The sequence below is a fragment of the Doryrhamphus excisus genome, linkage group LG6 (genome assembly GCF_037039965.1).
Source record: "Doryrhamphus excisus strain RoL-2023G ecotype Guam linkage group LG6, RoL_Dexc_Guam_v1.1, whole genome shotgun sequence".
Classification (NCBI taxonomy): domain Eukaryota; kingdom Metazoa; phylum Chordata; class Actinopteri; order Syngnathiformes; family Syngnathidae; genus Doryrhamphus; species Doryrhamphus excisus.
In genome coordinates, this window is record NC_136362.1 from 23,930,390 (window position 1) to 23,944,953 (window position 14,564).

General features: G+C 45.9%; 1 protein-coding gene and 7 non-coding genes across 8 annotated transcripts; 3 read left to right on the forward strand and 5 right to left on the reverse strand.

Annotated features, from left to right (window-relative positions):
- Nucleotides 1-72: 72 nt before the first annotated feature.
- On the reverse strand, nt 73-3,636 carry LOC144898653 (uncharacterized). Its single transcript, XM_078791696.1, has one exon. It carries the CDS (start codon nt 2,717-2,719, stop codon nt 311-313), a length of 2,409 nt encoding a protein of 802 aa, XP_078647822.1. The 5' UTR covers nt 2,720-3,636; the 3' UTR covers nt 73-310.
- Nucleotides 3,637-5,295: 1,659 nt separating this feature from the next.
- Nucleotides 5,296-5,368, reverse strand: trnak-cuu (transfer RNA lysine (anticodon CUU)). The gene has a single exon. It is a non-coding gene; the product is annotated as a tRNA-Lys (tRNA).
- Nucleotides 5,369-5,793: 425 nt separating this feature from the next.
- trnas-acu (transfer RNA serine (anticodon ACU)) lies at nt 5,794-5,875 on the forward strand. Its single transcript has one exon. It is a non-coding gene; the product is annotated as a tRNA-Ser (tRNA).
- Nucleotides 5,876-6,188: 313 nt separating this feature from the next.
- On the reverse strand, nt 6,189-6,261 carry trnak-cuu (transfer RNA lysine (anticodon CUU)). The gene has a single exon. It is a non-coding gene; the product is annotated as a tRNA-Lys (tRNA).
- Nucleotides 6,262-9,001: 2,740 nt separating this feature from the next.
- On the reverse strand, nt 9,002-9,083 carry trnal-cag (transfer RNA leucine (anticodon CAG)). Its single transcript has one exon. It is a non-coding gene; the product is annotated as a tRNA-Leu (tRNA).
- A 417-nt stretch (nt 9,084-9,500) lies between these two features.
- Nucleotides 9,501-9,573, reverse strand: trnav-cac (transfer RNA valine (anticodon CAC)). The gene has a single exon. It is a non-coding gene; the product is annotated as a tRNA-Val (tRNA).
- Nucleotides 9,574-12,027: 2,454 nt separating this feature from the next.
- On the forward strand, nt 12,028-12,099 carry trnae-uuc (transfer RNA glutamic acid (anticodon UUC)). The gene has a single exon. It is a non-coding gene; the product is annotated as a tRNA-Glu (tRNA).
- Nucleotides 12,100-13,388: 1,289 nt separating this feature from the next.
- Nucleotides 13,389-13,461, forward strand: trnav-cac (transfer RNA valine (anticodon CAC)). Its single transcript has one exon. It is a non-coding gene; the product is annotated as a tRNA-Val (tRNA).
- The last annotated feature ends 1,103 nt before the right edge of the window (nt 13,462-14,564 follow it).

The following is a 14,564-nucleotide window of genomic DNA, read 5'->3' on the forward strand; positions in this document are numbered from 1 at the left end:
TGGGGTACACTCACACAAACTGTGACCTTCACTTGAGAGTGGAAAAACCTTTGTGTGTTTTAACTAAATCCAATCCAATCCAATCCAATCCACTTTATTTATATAGCACATTTTATAAACAGAGTTTCCAAAGTGCTGCACAGACTAGTAAAATTAAAAAGTAATAATCCAAAACTAAAAGAGCATTTAAGAAATAAAATAATAAAATAAATATTAAAATATTAAAAACAAGAAACAAAGCAATAAAAGTATAAAAAATAAAACTAATTACAATAAAAACGAAGAACTAAAAGACACAGGACCATACGACTCACTCCGAGCTAAAAGCCAGAGAATAAAAGTGGGTTTTAAGACGAGACTTAAAGCTTTCGATATTGGGGGCCTTTTTTACTTGGGAGGGCAGAGAGTTCCATAGTTTGGGGCCGACCACAGAAAAGGCTCGGTCCCCCCTGGTCTTAAGTCTCGTCTTAGGCACCACAAGTTGGAGCTGGCCCTCGGACCTCAGTGACCGAGCTGGAGAGTAAACTTGGATGAGGTCCGAGATGTATTTGGGGGCCAGCCCATTCAACGCCTTAAAAACAAACAATAAAATCTTAAAATCAATCCTAAAACGAACGGGCAACCAATGTAGGGAGGCCAGAATTGGGGTGATGTGCTCCCCTTTTTTGGTTCCTGTTAAAAGCCGTGCCGCAGAGTTCTGGACTAACTGTAAGCGGGAGAGAGACTTTTGGCTAATTCCAGAGTAAAGTGCATTACAGTAGTCCAGACGTGATGAAATAAAAGCGTGCATGACTTGCTCAAAGTGTTGCAAAGATAAAAAAGATTTAATTTTAGATAAAAGCCGAAGATGATAAAAACAGGATTTTATAACTGCATTAATTTGTTTGTTGAGTTTAAAATCACTGTCTATTATGACGCCAAGGCTGGTGGCTGAGGGACGAATGTTGTTTTGGAGGGGACCGAAGTCTATAGGGGGGCCTTTATAGTTGAGGAGGATAGCTTCGGTCTTCTCTTCGTTAAGCATTAAAAAGTTGTGGGCCAACCAGGCCTTGACATCCCTTAAGCACTCAAGAAGGGGTGTCAGGGGGGCATGATCATTTTTTGCGAGTGGCAAGTACAGCTGGCAGTCATCCGCATACAGGTGATAGGAGATGCCATGCTTTTTAAGTACTGCGCCAAGTGGGACCAGGTAGAGGGCAAATAAAATGGGCCCAAGAATTGATCCTTGTGGAACTCCACAGTCAAGCGGAGCAGTGGAGGAGTAAGATCCCCCAAGTCCCACGGCAAGGCATCTCCCTGACAGGTACGACCTAAACCACTCAAGAGCAGACCCCCTGACACCCACACAGTTCTCCAGGCGAGATAAAAGAATGGTATGGTCCACTGTGTCAAAAGCAGCAGTCAGGTCTAAAAGCACTAAAATGGCTGAACCACCAGAGTCAGTTATTAAAAATAGGTCGTTAAAAACCTTTAAAAGTGCAGACTCAGTGCTATGAAAGGCCCTGTAACCTGACTGGAAAGTGTCTAAAATCCCATTCTCGTCTAAAAAAGGTTGCATCTGTGCAAGAACACTTCTTTCTAAAATCTTTGAGATAAAAGGCAGTTTAGAGATTGGCCGATAATTTGATAAAATTGAAGGATCCAGACTAGTTTTTTTCAACAAAGGTTCAACAGTAGCCTTTTTACAGAAAGATGGCACGATACCAGAGGCCAGGCTACTGTTGATGATGGCACACACAGAAGGACCCACGGTTGGCCAAACCTCCCTAAAAAAGCGAGGTGGGACTGGGTCGATGGGGGAAGAAGAAGGCTTAAGACCCTTTACCATCTCCGTGATAAAAGCCAGTGACACAGGTTCAAACTGATAAAAACCTTTAGAGCACTGTGTCAATGTGGGCATATTAAAAGAGGGGGGTGATATATTACTTCGTACAGATGCAACCTTATCCTTAAAAAACTGCAAAAAGTTTTCACACGTTTCATAAGATTGTTCAAGTATAGTGGATGGACTGGGATTTAAAACAGAGTCAATAGTTTTAAAAAGAACACGTGGGTTGTTAATATTGTCTGATATCAAGTCTGAGAGGTATTTTGTTTTCTCAATCTTCACCACGTTCTGATAATGTCTCCAACTGTCCTTGAGGATTTGATAGGAGACCTGTAGACCGTCCTTCTTCCACCTGCGCTCTGCTTTTCGGCATTCACGCCGGGCTGCTCGAGTGACATCGTTGAGCCACTCTTCCTGTTTAGTTTTGGGGCGCATGGCTTTCAGGGGGGCTAAACTGTCCAAGACAGTCGCACAGGTAGAAGTAAAGCAGTTCATCAACTGCTCGGTGTGCAGCGCAGCGCCTGAGGTCATAAAAGCCTCAGACGCAGTGGAGAACAGAGTGGCAAAGGCCGAGGCCGCGTCAGGCTTGATAAAGCGACCAAAGCGAACAGGAGCAGGCAGGCTGGTGTTACAGTGTGCGTCTAAGTCAAACCTAACCGGACTGTGGTCCGAGAACACCGCATCACCTACAGAGACGTTATGAACAGTAAGACCATAAGACAAAACCAGGTCTAAAGTGTGTCCATGTATTTGTGTAGCTCCTGTTACACTTTGTGTCAAATTAAAAGCTTCCATCAATTCTAAAAAGTCTTTCGCCATAAGCGTAGAAGGGCAGCAGACATGAATATTAAAATCACCCACAATTAAAATTCTGTCATACTCTACCAGCATTGCAGCGACAAAGTCAGAAAAGTCCTGAATAAAATCCTTGTTGTGCTTGGGTGGTCTATAAATGACAGCGCAAAGCACCCGCTCATGTTGATGAAGTTCGAAGCAGCTCACCTCAAATGAGCCGAAAGACACCACTGACAGTGGCTTATGGCGCAAAGACGCTTTTAAAATAATAGCAATACCTCCTCCACGGCCAGTGGTTCTTGGCGTGTTGATGAAGGTACAATCAGGAGGCACCAGCTCAGAGAAGGCAGCGGACTCACCGGCATTAATCCAGGTCTCCGTGATGAATAGTAAATCCAAACCGTGCGATTTGAAGAGGTCCTGGAGGATAAACGTCTTGCTTGAAACTGACCGCGCATTCACCAGTGCACATTTCGTTGGGAACCTAAGTGCCGCTGAAACTGCACGGTTTAGCGGCCGAAGGTTGCCGGGGCTGACGCCGGCAGCGGCCCAATGAGGACGGCGAGTACGTAGTGCACGACATTCGTCGTGTTGCCCAACGATCGGCACCAGCCAGGCTCCAACGGAAGCAAGGAAACGCCGAGAGAGGAAGCGGCGAAAACAATCATTATAGTCGCTCGGAATATTTTGTGGGGACCGTGCCACCTCGGGAGAGAATGCCAGCCAAGCTTTGAGTTTCACGAGTCTCCCACCCCGTGTCCGCCGGCGGCGTCTACGTTTCCTGGGAAGCGACGGCTCTGCCCGCAGCAGAAAGTTTGGCACATCGGACAGGTATGAGGGACGCGGTTTGTGTGACCCCCAGTGTTCTTGTTTCACACATACTGCAACAATGTGCTGGATTTTAAGTAATTCTTGGCGGTTATACACCAGCAGAGAGTCTATGGTCCTTAATATAATTAAAAAAACAAAAAAAGCGAAAGTGAGCTGACCGGGACGGCGAGCCAGACACACCGGCGCCATCTTGAACCGGAAATTCTAAAAATGACTCGAGTCCGGCTGTGTTACAGCATGATTGGCTTGTTGTAGAAGTGTAAAGTGTAAGAAAAAGAGCAAGAGGCTCTTGCCGGCTGTGTGTGGCTGCAGCAGCTCTGAGTCCCGGAGTGTGTTCAAGAGGAACTGTCAGGCTAAAGATGAAGCCGACTGCAAATGGTACAGAGGGATACCTTCATTAACACAGAGTTTGTTAGTTGCGCGCCAAGTCTGGGTAGTTACGACCTCCAAACGCGCAAAGGAGGTGACAAACTATAGAGCAAAAAGGTTGCGCCTAATAAAATACACGTGAATCATTTCACGTCTAGTGAGAAGAGAAGCATACTCAAACTACACATGGTAGATTTGCAATAAAGCAAGTCTTCTTGTCTACTTTGTGATGTAAATCGAATACAGTTTTGCAGTCCTATGAGGTGGACCGAATAATTTATGAGTATATTAATGTATACCTAATCTAGAAAACTGGAGGAAAGTAAGGCGTGAAGCAATCAATGGAATTGCTCAAATTGTGTGATTGTTTTCGTGCATGTAAATAAAACTCCAGAGTTCGATTGGCGTATTCAAGACTTCTAGTGTGTGTGTTTGGCTGACTGTCTCGTCTCATCTGTAAATCTTCCAGCTGTTTTTCTATTCAGTGTCTTGAGTGTGTGTGTGTTTATATGAATGAGGGTCAGCTGAGGGTAAAAGTGTGTCTTGGCATTGTGACCGGCCAAGAGAATAGCTGTAAACGTATTCACGCTAATCACAGCAACATAAGCCAGTATAAATAGCTAAATAGTGCCAAACAACCAAGTGAGAAGTGTGGTGAAAAGTGTATTGTCACCATAGTTCCTATATTAATCTGTGTTTGTATGATCTCTTCTGGAACAATAAGAAGGTCAACTTGAAACATAGCTGAAGTGCAAGAAGTCTGTGTTTGTCGCAGGAGTTGCTAAAGTTAGGACACCTTGTTTAACTGTGTTAGTCAGCCTCATGTGTTGTGTGTTGTGAAGGAGAAATTTGAAGTGCGTCATAACTTTGCTTGCTCTGTGGTAAAGGTGGTTGGCTTGTTGAAAGGACATGATTGTTACAGTTGAATGGACAATAGAACGTGTCTCTTCCGCATAGTGATTAAACTCTGTTGTACATTATTTTAAAAGTGTTTTAAATTTAGTCAAGCTGTGTGGTTGTGCCATTGACCGGATGTGAACTGATTCATTGGAGGAGGTGTTGAGCGAGGTGATACAAGGGGAGTGGCTACAACCCTCCCTCAGAGTGTTGAAGTGGAAGTGCGCCAGTGCAATAGTTTATATTTTACATTGGTTTTTGTGTTCAGAGTTAGTGTGTCTAGAATATTCTAATGCGTCACATTAGTGTACATCATTTGTAAAATACTTAATACTGCCGCCACGACTGGCACCGACGGCCTTGCGGCCGCAGCTCCGGTCAGCCGCCTCAGCAATGGAGGCACGGAATATGGCCCATTCGGACTCAATATCCCGGTCCTCCCCCGGGATTCAGGTGAAGCTCTGCCAGATGTGAGAGTTGAAGACTCGACGAACGGGAGACTCTGCCAGACGTTCCCAGCACACCCTCACTACTCATTTGGGTCTACCAGGTCTGTATCACCAAAAGAGCTGAACCGCCCAATGTGGGGCTCGAACCCACGACCCTGAGATTAAGAGTCTCATGCTCTCCCGACTGAGCTAACCGGGCCTTTTTCGGCCAAGATATCACTTTTTAATTTTTTTTTAATTGATGTGGTCTTGGCAGGTGTGTGTTGCTTTAATTGTATTGTCTGAAAAGACAAGATTGTCTGTCCACTTCAAGTGTGGTGATGTAAAAATACACTAGTTTTGACCACACCTGTATTTTTAGTAAACATTATTAGCATGCAATGAATCAAAGTATAAGCTACGATGTCGGAGATCAAGAACGCTTTTGTTGGGGGGAAAAAAAGCCTTAACATATCATTTCGACAATACGGGTATCAAACCCGCTATTTCTTGCATGTAGAGCAAGAACTCTAGCCTTTGAGTTAAATCCCCCCGCTGCACAAGAAGGCTGCCACAATTTCTGCAACGCCAAAACACTAATTAAGATGTGTCATTTTGAGTCCACAAGACCATGCCCTCAAAGGAGATGAGGTGACCGAGAGGTTAAGGTGATGGACTACTAATCCATTGTGTTCTGCACGCATGGGTTCGAATCCCATCCTCATCGGACTATACTAATGCACCAGTTTTGACACCACCTGTGTTTTTAGGAAACATCATTAGAATGCAATTAATCCAAGTATCCGGTACGATGTGGGAGATTGAGAATGCTTTTTTGGCAAGAAAAAGGCATAATATACCATTTGGAGAATGCAGGGATCGATTCCACTTCATCTCACATGCGAAGTGAGCGCTCTACCATTTGTGGTCATACAAGAATGGGATTTGTTTTTGTGTACTTCGAATGAAATGTTTTCTGCATGTTGCAGAATTTTCCACAGGAAAGAAATCTTTAAGATGTATCACCAAAAGAGCTGAACCGCCCAATGTGGGGCTCGAACCCACGACCCTGAGATTAAGAGTCTCATGCTCTCCCGACTGAGCTAACCGGGCCTTTGTCGGCCAAGATATCACTTTTAAATTTTTTTTTTTAATTGATGTGGACTTCTTGATGTTTGATCAATTCCACAGCCAACCTAGTTTCTCAGGGAACAAAGGAGCGAGAGGTTCAGTCATAGTTGAGAACTTTGGAAGTGTAGTCATCTTAACCCGTTATGTTCATTTGTCATTTGTAATTTGTCATTTCATCAATGCCCGCATTCTCCATAAACTCCTTTGTTCTTTTGATGAAATGTTCCCACGTAGCGAATACTAATCCGGGCCCCAATCCCGATATCTCGGCCAAATACAGCCATAGGTATCACCCTAAACCCAGTCCTAACCTAAACCCAGTCCTAACCGCATTCTCCCCTCTAGCACCTTGTCTTGTCTTGTTGTGGGATCAATGCCCACAGTCTCCAAGGAGTTCTTTGCCTTTTGTAGAAGAGTTGTTGGGATTGGATCACCCCTTAGCATCCGACAAATACCCCAAACCAGGGGAATTACCTCAAATGGTAAAGTGCTTGCTTAGCATGCGAGAAGTAGCAGAGTCGGTACCCGCATTCTCCAAGGAATCCTTTGTATTTTGTAAAAGAGATGTGGGATCAGAAATGAGTCCAGGATCTATCCCTCAGCGTCAGACAAATACCCCAAACCTAATCCTGGCCGCGTTCTCTAGATTAGTCTCTTATCATGGAATAGTGAAGAAACCCAGTATGTGATTTATTGTTCTCAAGTAGCGCATCGAGGCCGAAGACAAATCCTACCTCCAGTCAAAACCTATCCAAATGTCAATTCCCTGAACGGAAATCAAACCCGGACCACAGCGGTGAGAGCACCGAATCCTAGCCACTAGACCACCAGGGACTGCTTTTGGTCTGCACTCAGAAAGGCAGAGACTGTGTCGCTTCTCTTTGGCCTTCTCAGTGTTGAGGATGAGGCAGCAGAAGTCTTGTGGCATTTTGGAATTGACCACAGGAGGAGGATAAAAGAGATAAAAGTCTGATGCTCTACCAACTGAGCTATCCAGGCCCTTAATAAATAAGGACAACTCAAGGAAGACAAAATCTTCTGGCATACTGTACTTGTCCTTGCAGAGATGAAAAGGCCCCGGTCCCGAAATGTCCACCCCCAAGATGGACTGAGGTCTTAAACTACCCACATGGACAATCCAAATATCTTCTGGACAAAAAGAGTTTGTCGTCAGACAAGACAAAGGTTGAGCCAGTCACCTGAACATGAAACTTTTGATCAACAACAAGACAAGACAAGATGATACCTATGGCTGTATTTGGCCTAGATATCGGGATTGGGGCCCGGGTTAGTGTTTGGTACTTGGGAACATTTAATCACAAAAAACAAAAGAGATTTTGGAGAATGCGGGCATTGATCCCGCTTCCTCTCACATGCGAAGCGAGCGCTCTACCATTTGAGCTAATTCCCCTGCTGTTGCAGCATTGGCAGAGAAGGTCCAGTCTTATAACTATTTTGGTTCCTTTGCTGGACCACGTCAAAGCGACACAGTCTCTGCCTTTCTGAGTGCAGACTTAAAGCATTCCCTGGTGGTCTAGTGGCTAGGATTCGGCGCTTTCACTGCTGCGGCTCGGGTTCGATTCCCGGTCAGGGAATTGACATTTGGATGGAGTTGCCAGATGGTCAACCTCCGACCTGTAGGCGAACTCGTCGTCCACAGTACCGAGGCCATGTCGGCGAAGACGGCAGTACATGGCACAGATACAGCTTCACCCTTCCCCCACTTTAGGCCTAGACTGAAAAAGCAGAACCCACCATCGCAGCTAAAATAGCCCACTTGGGAGAGCGTTGGACTGAAGTTCTAAAGGTCCTCACAATAAACCTCACTCCTCCTGATGGTCGTTACGTCTTTCAATAATGGGGCGTTAAAATGTGGATTTTCAAAAGGACAAAGACAATCCATCTGCAACCTGGTCAACGGACACGTAAACAGTGTAGGTACCCTGCTTTGTGCGGCTCCTTTTCAGTGTCCTCCATTGTCAGCGAACCTCACAAGGTCACAGTTTTTTCCTGATCAGGGCACCGTTTTGAGTTGTGTGGATGAGTGGTCTAAAGCATCAGATTAAGGCTCCTTTTGCTCAGGGGGCACTGGTTGTTGCACAATTTTCCACAGGAAAGAAATCTTGATGATGTATCACCAAAAGTGCTGAACCGCCCAATGTGCGGCTGAAACTAGCGCACAAGGAATAACTTGTTTAAGTACACCTTTTGGACCTTGATGACCTATCAAGAAGTCAACCTTTGTTGGTTCAATTCTCCCATTCACCATGAGGATGTGTGCCGGTTTAGTGCATATGCAGAACTTAGTTCAGCTCAGTGGTAGAGGTCTCCGGTTCAAATCCGGATGCCCCCTGATGCACTCCTTTGGTTTAAGAATAGTCTAAGAGTACATGAATGCATGGCTCATAATAGCAACAACTTCGGTGTAATATAACTCGAGATTGTTTCCCTTTTTGCATGGCTCCTTTCTACATTTCTGGATCTTGCAGGTCACTGGGAAGATATTCGGCTCAAAGGACCATTTGGTCCCGAACATGAAACTTTCGATCTGAGTGTCCGGGATTCAAGTCCCTGTTCAGGTGACAAGGTCTGAGGTCCACTTGCAAACGCCTAATTTTGCCCTCAAAATACAAGGACAACAGGACAACACCTTGGTACTTTATGGAAAATACACGAGGAGCCGGGCTTTTAACTGGAACTAGAAAGACTTGTGGCCCTGCACTGTCAGAAGTGGGATTTGAACCCACGCCTCATTAGAGACTGCAACCTGAATGCAGCGCCTTCGACCGCTCGGCCATCCTGACCCTCCAGGTCTCACTCCTTCTGTTCCATGAGAAACTGGGTCAGCTGTGGAATTGATCAAACATCAGGATGGCCACATCAATAAAGACTGATATGTAGAGCAGCAAAAGGCCCGATTAGTCGGTAGAGCATGAGACTCTTAATCTCATGGTCGTGGGTTCGAGCCCCATGTTGGGCGAATCAGCAGTTTTATTGATACATCTGAAAGATATCTTTCATGTTGAAAAGTGTTCAACATGCAGAAAACATTTCATTCCAAATACATAAAAACAAGTCTTTTGACCAAAAGCCTGGGGGCTAACTTCGTAGGGCATCAGACTTTAAATCTGAGTGTTCAAGTCCCTTCAGAGATCAAGCACATGTCCTTGTTCCTATTTGTCACCTTGATTTTTTTTGTAAAAGAAGGACTTCAAAGGGCATGTTTCCACCCAGTTTCGACCTGGGGACCTTTTGCGTGTGAGGCAAACATGATAACCACTACACTATGGAAACCTGAAGGAAGGGGCTTTTAAGGGGACTGGTGAAGTCACAAAGCAGTTGCCAAACAATGAAACACGACGATGTGTCCAAAGTGGGGGCAGATTGACAATTGTCCAAATGGACAAAGATTTCTCCTTTGTAGGGAAAATTGTTCCAGAAATAATGGGCTTTTCTTCAACAAAACAAGACATCATAATTGCGGCTTGAAAGAAACACCTGAGCCACCCTCTGGGTCACTTTGATATCTCGGTGGACTCAACTTGTGCCCTTGGAGTCAATGGTTTGTAAATAGGCTTGTAACCTCCTCTAACCTTGTCTGGATGGCTGGATGGCCTTTTGAAAAATGAAGTTAAGGTCCTTTCAGTCAGCCAATAAGCCTTTTCAAACTATTTGCCAAGTCACAACATAAACAGGGATTGTTCTGAAAACCGGGCTTGAACCAGGAACCTTTAGAACTTCAGTCTAACGTTCTCCTAAGTGAGTATTTCAGCTTCTAAGGTGGTGTTCTGCTTTTTCAGTCGTGGGTAAAAGTGGGGGCAGGGTGAAGCTGTATCTGTGCCACGTATGTTGCTGTTTAGCTGGTCCAGTGTGTTCTCATCTTGGGTTGGAATGTCCCCATGCTGGTAACGGGTGGGGAATACAGTCCGTTGATGAGGATAAGAGCTATGGAAAATGGGAAGGATTTCACTGGTTGAAGTCTCCAGCTACCATAAAAACGGTCATGGGCCACAAGCCTGTTCTGAATTCCGCTTTGGCCAATCGACACTACATCGACTCAGCAGCAGTCCTTGTTAGTATAGTGGCCAGTATCTCCGCCTGTCACATGGAAGATTGCGCGGTTCGATTCCCAGACGGGGAGTTCCTGTTTTGTATGTCACGTTGAACCTTGAGCAGGGTTGCGGCTGCAACAACCAGTCCGGGAGAACAAGACCTCTTATTCATCTTCTTCTCCAAGTGCCCAGCTGTGTTGTACAATCTGACAGTGCTTTGCTACCAAATCATTCCAGTCGTGGATAATGGACCTGACCAGGAAAATGACAGCTGTGGGATTTCAACCAGTGGCTCCTGAGCGAAAGGAGCCTTAATCTGGTGCTTTAGACCACTCATCCACACAACCCAAAGCGGTGCCCTGATCAGGAAAAAACTGTGACCTTGTGAGGTTCGCTGACAACGGAGGACACTGAAATGGAGCCGCACAAAGGAGGGTACCTGCACTGTTTACGTGTCCGTTGACCAGGTAGACCGGGATTCAATTGGCGGACTTGTTTTTATGTGCAGTGACAGCAGTTCACAGACAGCGCTTAAAGATGACCCGAACCGTTCGACCGAGGACCAAGACAAATCCTATCTCCAGTCAAAACCTAACCAAATGTCAGTTCCCTGACCGGGAATCGAACAACGGCCACGGTGGTGAGAGCACCAAGTCCCAGCCACTAGACAAGCAGGGACTGCATCATGGCTGCACTCTGAAAGGCAGAGACTGTGTCGCTTTGACGTACTCCAGCAAAGGAAAATAGTTATGGAACTGGACCTTCTCTGCCAACACTGCATCAGCAGGGGAATTAGCTCAAATGGTAGAGCGCTCGCTTAGCATGTGAGAGGTAGTGGGATCAATACCCGCATTCTCCATAAACTTCTTTGTTTTTTGATGAAATGTTCCCAAGTAGCGAATACTAATCCGGGCCCCAATCCCGATATCTAGGCCAAATACAGCCATAGGTATCACCCTAAACTGGATTCAGAGTCCAGAGTGCTAACCATTGCACCATGGAACCCTTTGTTTTGGATGTGACTGGCACCTCCTGGCGTAACAATGGAGGCTTTGCAAACCAGGACAACAACTTTACGGCGTCTCATTGCGGTTGTGGCTGAGAATGCCACTATTGACTGAATTTGGATTAGATAATCAAGTCTTGTGGTGGAGAGTCTCAGGTGTAGAGTCTCAGGTGGAGAGGTGTGACGTTTCTGATTGAATTCAGAGGTCATCAGTTGGTCCTGAAAACGGTCTTGGCACTTCTTTTCACGATGAAAGGTACGAAAACAGCTCTGTTGCATTGGCCGGGAATCGGACCCGGGTCTACCACGTGGATCGATCCTGGACTCATTTCCGATCCTAACATCTCTTTTACAAAAGGCAAAGAACTCCTAGAAGACTGCGGGCATTGATCCCACAACAAGACAAGGTGATACCTATGGCTGTATTTGGCCTAGATATCGGGATTGGGGCCCGGGTTAGTGTTTGGTACTTGGGAACATTTAATCACAAAAATCAAAAGAGATTTTGGAGAACACGGGCATTGATCCCGCTACCTCTCACATGCGAAGCGAGCCCTCTACCATTTGAGCTAATTCCCCTGCTGTTGCACTGCTGGCAGAGAAGGTCCAGTCTTATAACTATTTTGGTTCCTTTGCTGGACTACGTCAAAGCGACACAGTCTCTGCCTTCCTTTTGCAGACCTAAAGCAGTCCCTGGTGGTCTAGTGGATAAGATTCGGCGCTTTCACCGCTGCGGCCTGGGTTCGATTCCCGGTCAGGGAATTGACATTTGGGTAGGTTTTGACTGGAGATAGGATTTGTCTTGGTCCTCGGTCGAATTCCAAGTCCGCCAATTGAATCCCGGTCTACCTGGTCAACGGACACGTAAACAGTGCAGGTACCCTCCTTTGTGCGGCTCCATTTCAGTGTCCTCCGTTTTCAGCGAACCTCACAAGGTCACAGTTTTTTCCTGATCAGGGCACCGCTTTGGGTTGTGTGGATGAGTGGTCTAAAGCACCAGATTAAGGCTCCTTTCGCTCAGGAGCCACTGGTTGAAATCCCACAGCTGTCATTTTCCTGGTCAGGTCCATTATCCACGACTGAAATGATTTGGTAGCAAAGCACTGTCAGATTGTACAGCACAGCTGGGCACTTGGAGAAGAAGATGAATAAGAGGTCTTGTTCTCCCGGACTGGTTGTTGCAGCCGCAACCCTGCTCAAGGTTCAACGTGACATACAAAAAAGGAACTCCCCATCTGGAAATCGAACCGCGTAATCTTCCATGTGACAGGCGGAGATACTGGTCACTATACTAACAAGGACTGCTGCTGAGTTGATGTAGTGTCGATTGGCCAAAGCGGAATTCAGAACAGGCTTGTGGCCCATGACCGTTTTTATGGTAGCTGGAGACTTCAACCATTGAAATCCTTCCCATTTTCTGTAGCTCTTATTCTCATCAACGGACTGTATTCCCCACCCGTTACTGGCATGGGGACATTCCAACCCAAGATGAGAACACACTGGACCAGGTACACAGCAAACATACGTGGCACAGACACAGCTTCACCCTGCCCCCACTTTTACCCACGACTGAAAAAGCAGAACACCACCTTAGAAGCTGAAAAACTCACTTAGGAGAACGTTAGACTGAAGTTCTAAAGGTCCCTGGTTCAAGCCCGGTTTTCAGAACAATCCCTGTTTATGTTGTGACTTGGCAAATAGTTTGAAAAGGCTTATTGGCTGGCTGAAAGGACCTTAACTTAATTCTTCAAAAGGCCAGACATCCAGCCATCCAGACAAGGTTAGAGGAGGTTACAAGCCTATTTACAAACCATTGACTCCAAGGGCACAAGTTGAGTCCACCGAGATATCAAAGTGACCCCGAGGGTGGCTAAGGTGTTTCTTTCAAGCCGCAATTATGATGTCTTGTTTTGTTGAAGAAAAGCCCATTATAAATCTTTGTCCATTTGGACAATTGTCAATCTGCCCCCACTTTGGACACATCGTCGTGTTTCATTGTTTGGCAACTGCTTTGTGACTTCACCAGTCCCCTTAAAAGACCCTTCCTTCAGGTTTCCATAGTGTAGTGGTTATCACGTTTGCCTCACACGCAAAAGGTCCCCATTTTGAAACTGGGTGGAAACATGGCCTTTCAAGACCTCCTTTTACAAAAAAAAATCAAGATGACAAATAGGAACAAGGATATGTTCTTGATGTCTGAAGGTGTGTACACAAGCATCCATCCCCAGTTTGGACACACAATCCATATTTCCCGGATGACTGATGGGCTGGGAATACATAACAGGTCGGTGTTGGAGGACCTGATGGACCGCGAGGGTTCATAACATAAAAGAAAAATAAGAAGGCCCACAACCCCTAAGACATTTAAAAACCATTAAGAGAACCTTCAAATGGATCCTGAAGGGTCCGGATGGCCGAGCGGTCGAAGGCGCTGCATTCAGGTTGCAGTCTCTAATGAGGCGTGGGTTCAAATCCCCCTATTGACAGTGCGGGGCCGCAAGTCTTTCCAGTTCCAGTTAAAAGCCCGGCTCCTCATATAGCTTCCATAAAGTACCAAGGTATTGCCCTGTTGTCCTTGTATATTGAGGGCAAAAAGGAGGCATTTGCAAGTGGACCTCAGACCTGGTCACCTGAACAGGGACTTGAATCCGGGACACTCAGATCAAAAGTTTCATGTTCGGGACCAAATGGTCCTTCGAGCCGAATATCTTCCCAGTGACCTGCAAGGTCCAGAGGGAGGCAGGGATGTTCTGTGCCTCCATTGTCGAGACACCTAAGGTGGTCAGGGCCTGTCGTGGCGATAATCCTAGAACCCGTTGGTGGATACCATTGGTGAGGGATGTCGTCAAGCTGAAGGAGTTCTATTGGGCATTTTTGGCTCATGGGACTTCAGCTGACAGGAACCGACAGGCCAAGCGGTCCGCGGCTTTGGCATTCGCTGAGGCAAAAACTCTGACATGGGAGGAGTTTGGAGAAGCCATGGAGAAGGAAGGTGCCAGTCACATCCAAAACAAAGGGTTCCATGGTGTAATGGTTAGATGAAAATAAGGAATGTCATGCAATCATTCTCGAACTAACAGAGATTGTTCAAATTTTGTTAGCGCCTGTTATAAGTCTTCAAACTATTGTCAACAATTCCAAGTCCACCAATCGAATCCCGGTCTACCTCCTGATGGTTGCTACGTCTTTCATAAATGAGGTGTTAAAATGTGGATTTTCAAAAGGAA

What these genes read in the sequence shown, in the direction of transcription:
- LOC144898653 (XM_078791696.1), bottom strand. Translation starts at nt 2,719, where the DNA reads ATGCTGGTAGAGTATGACAGAATTTTAATTGTGGGTGATTTTAATATT.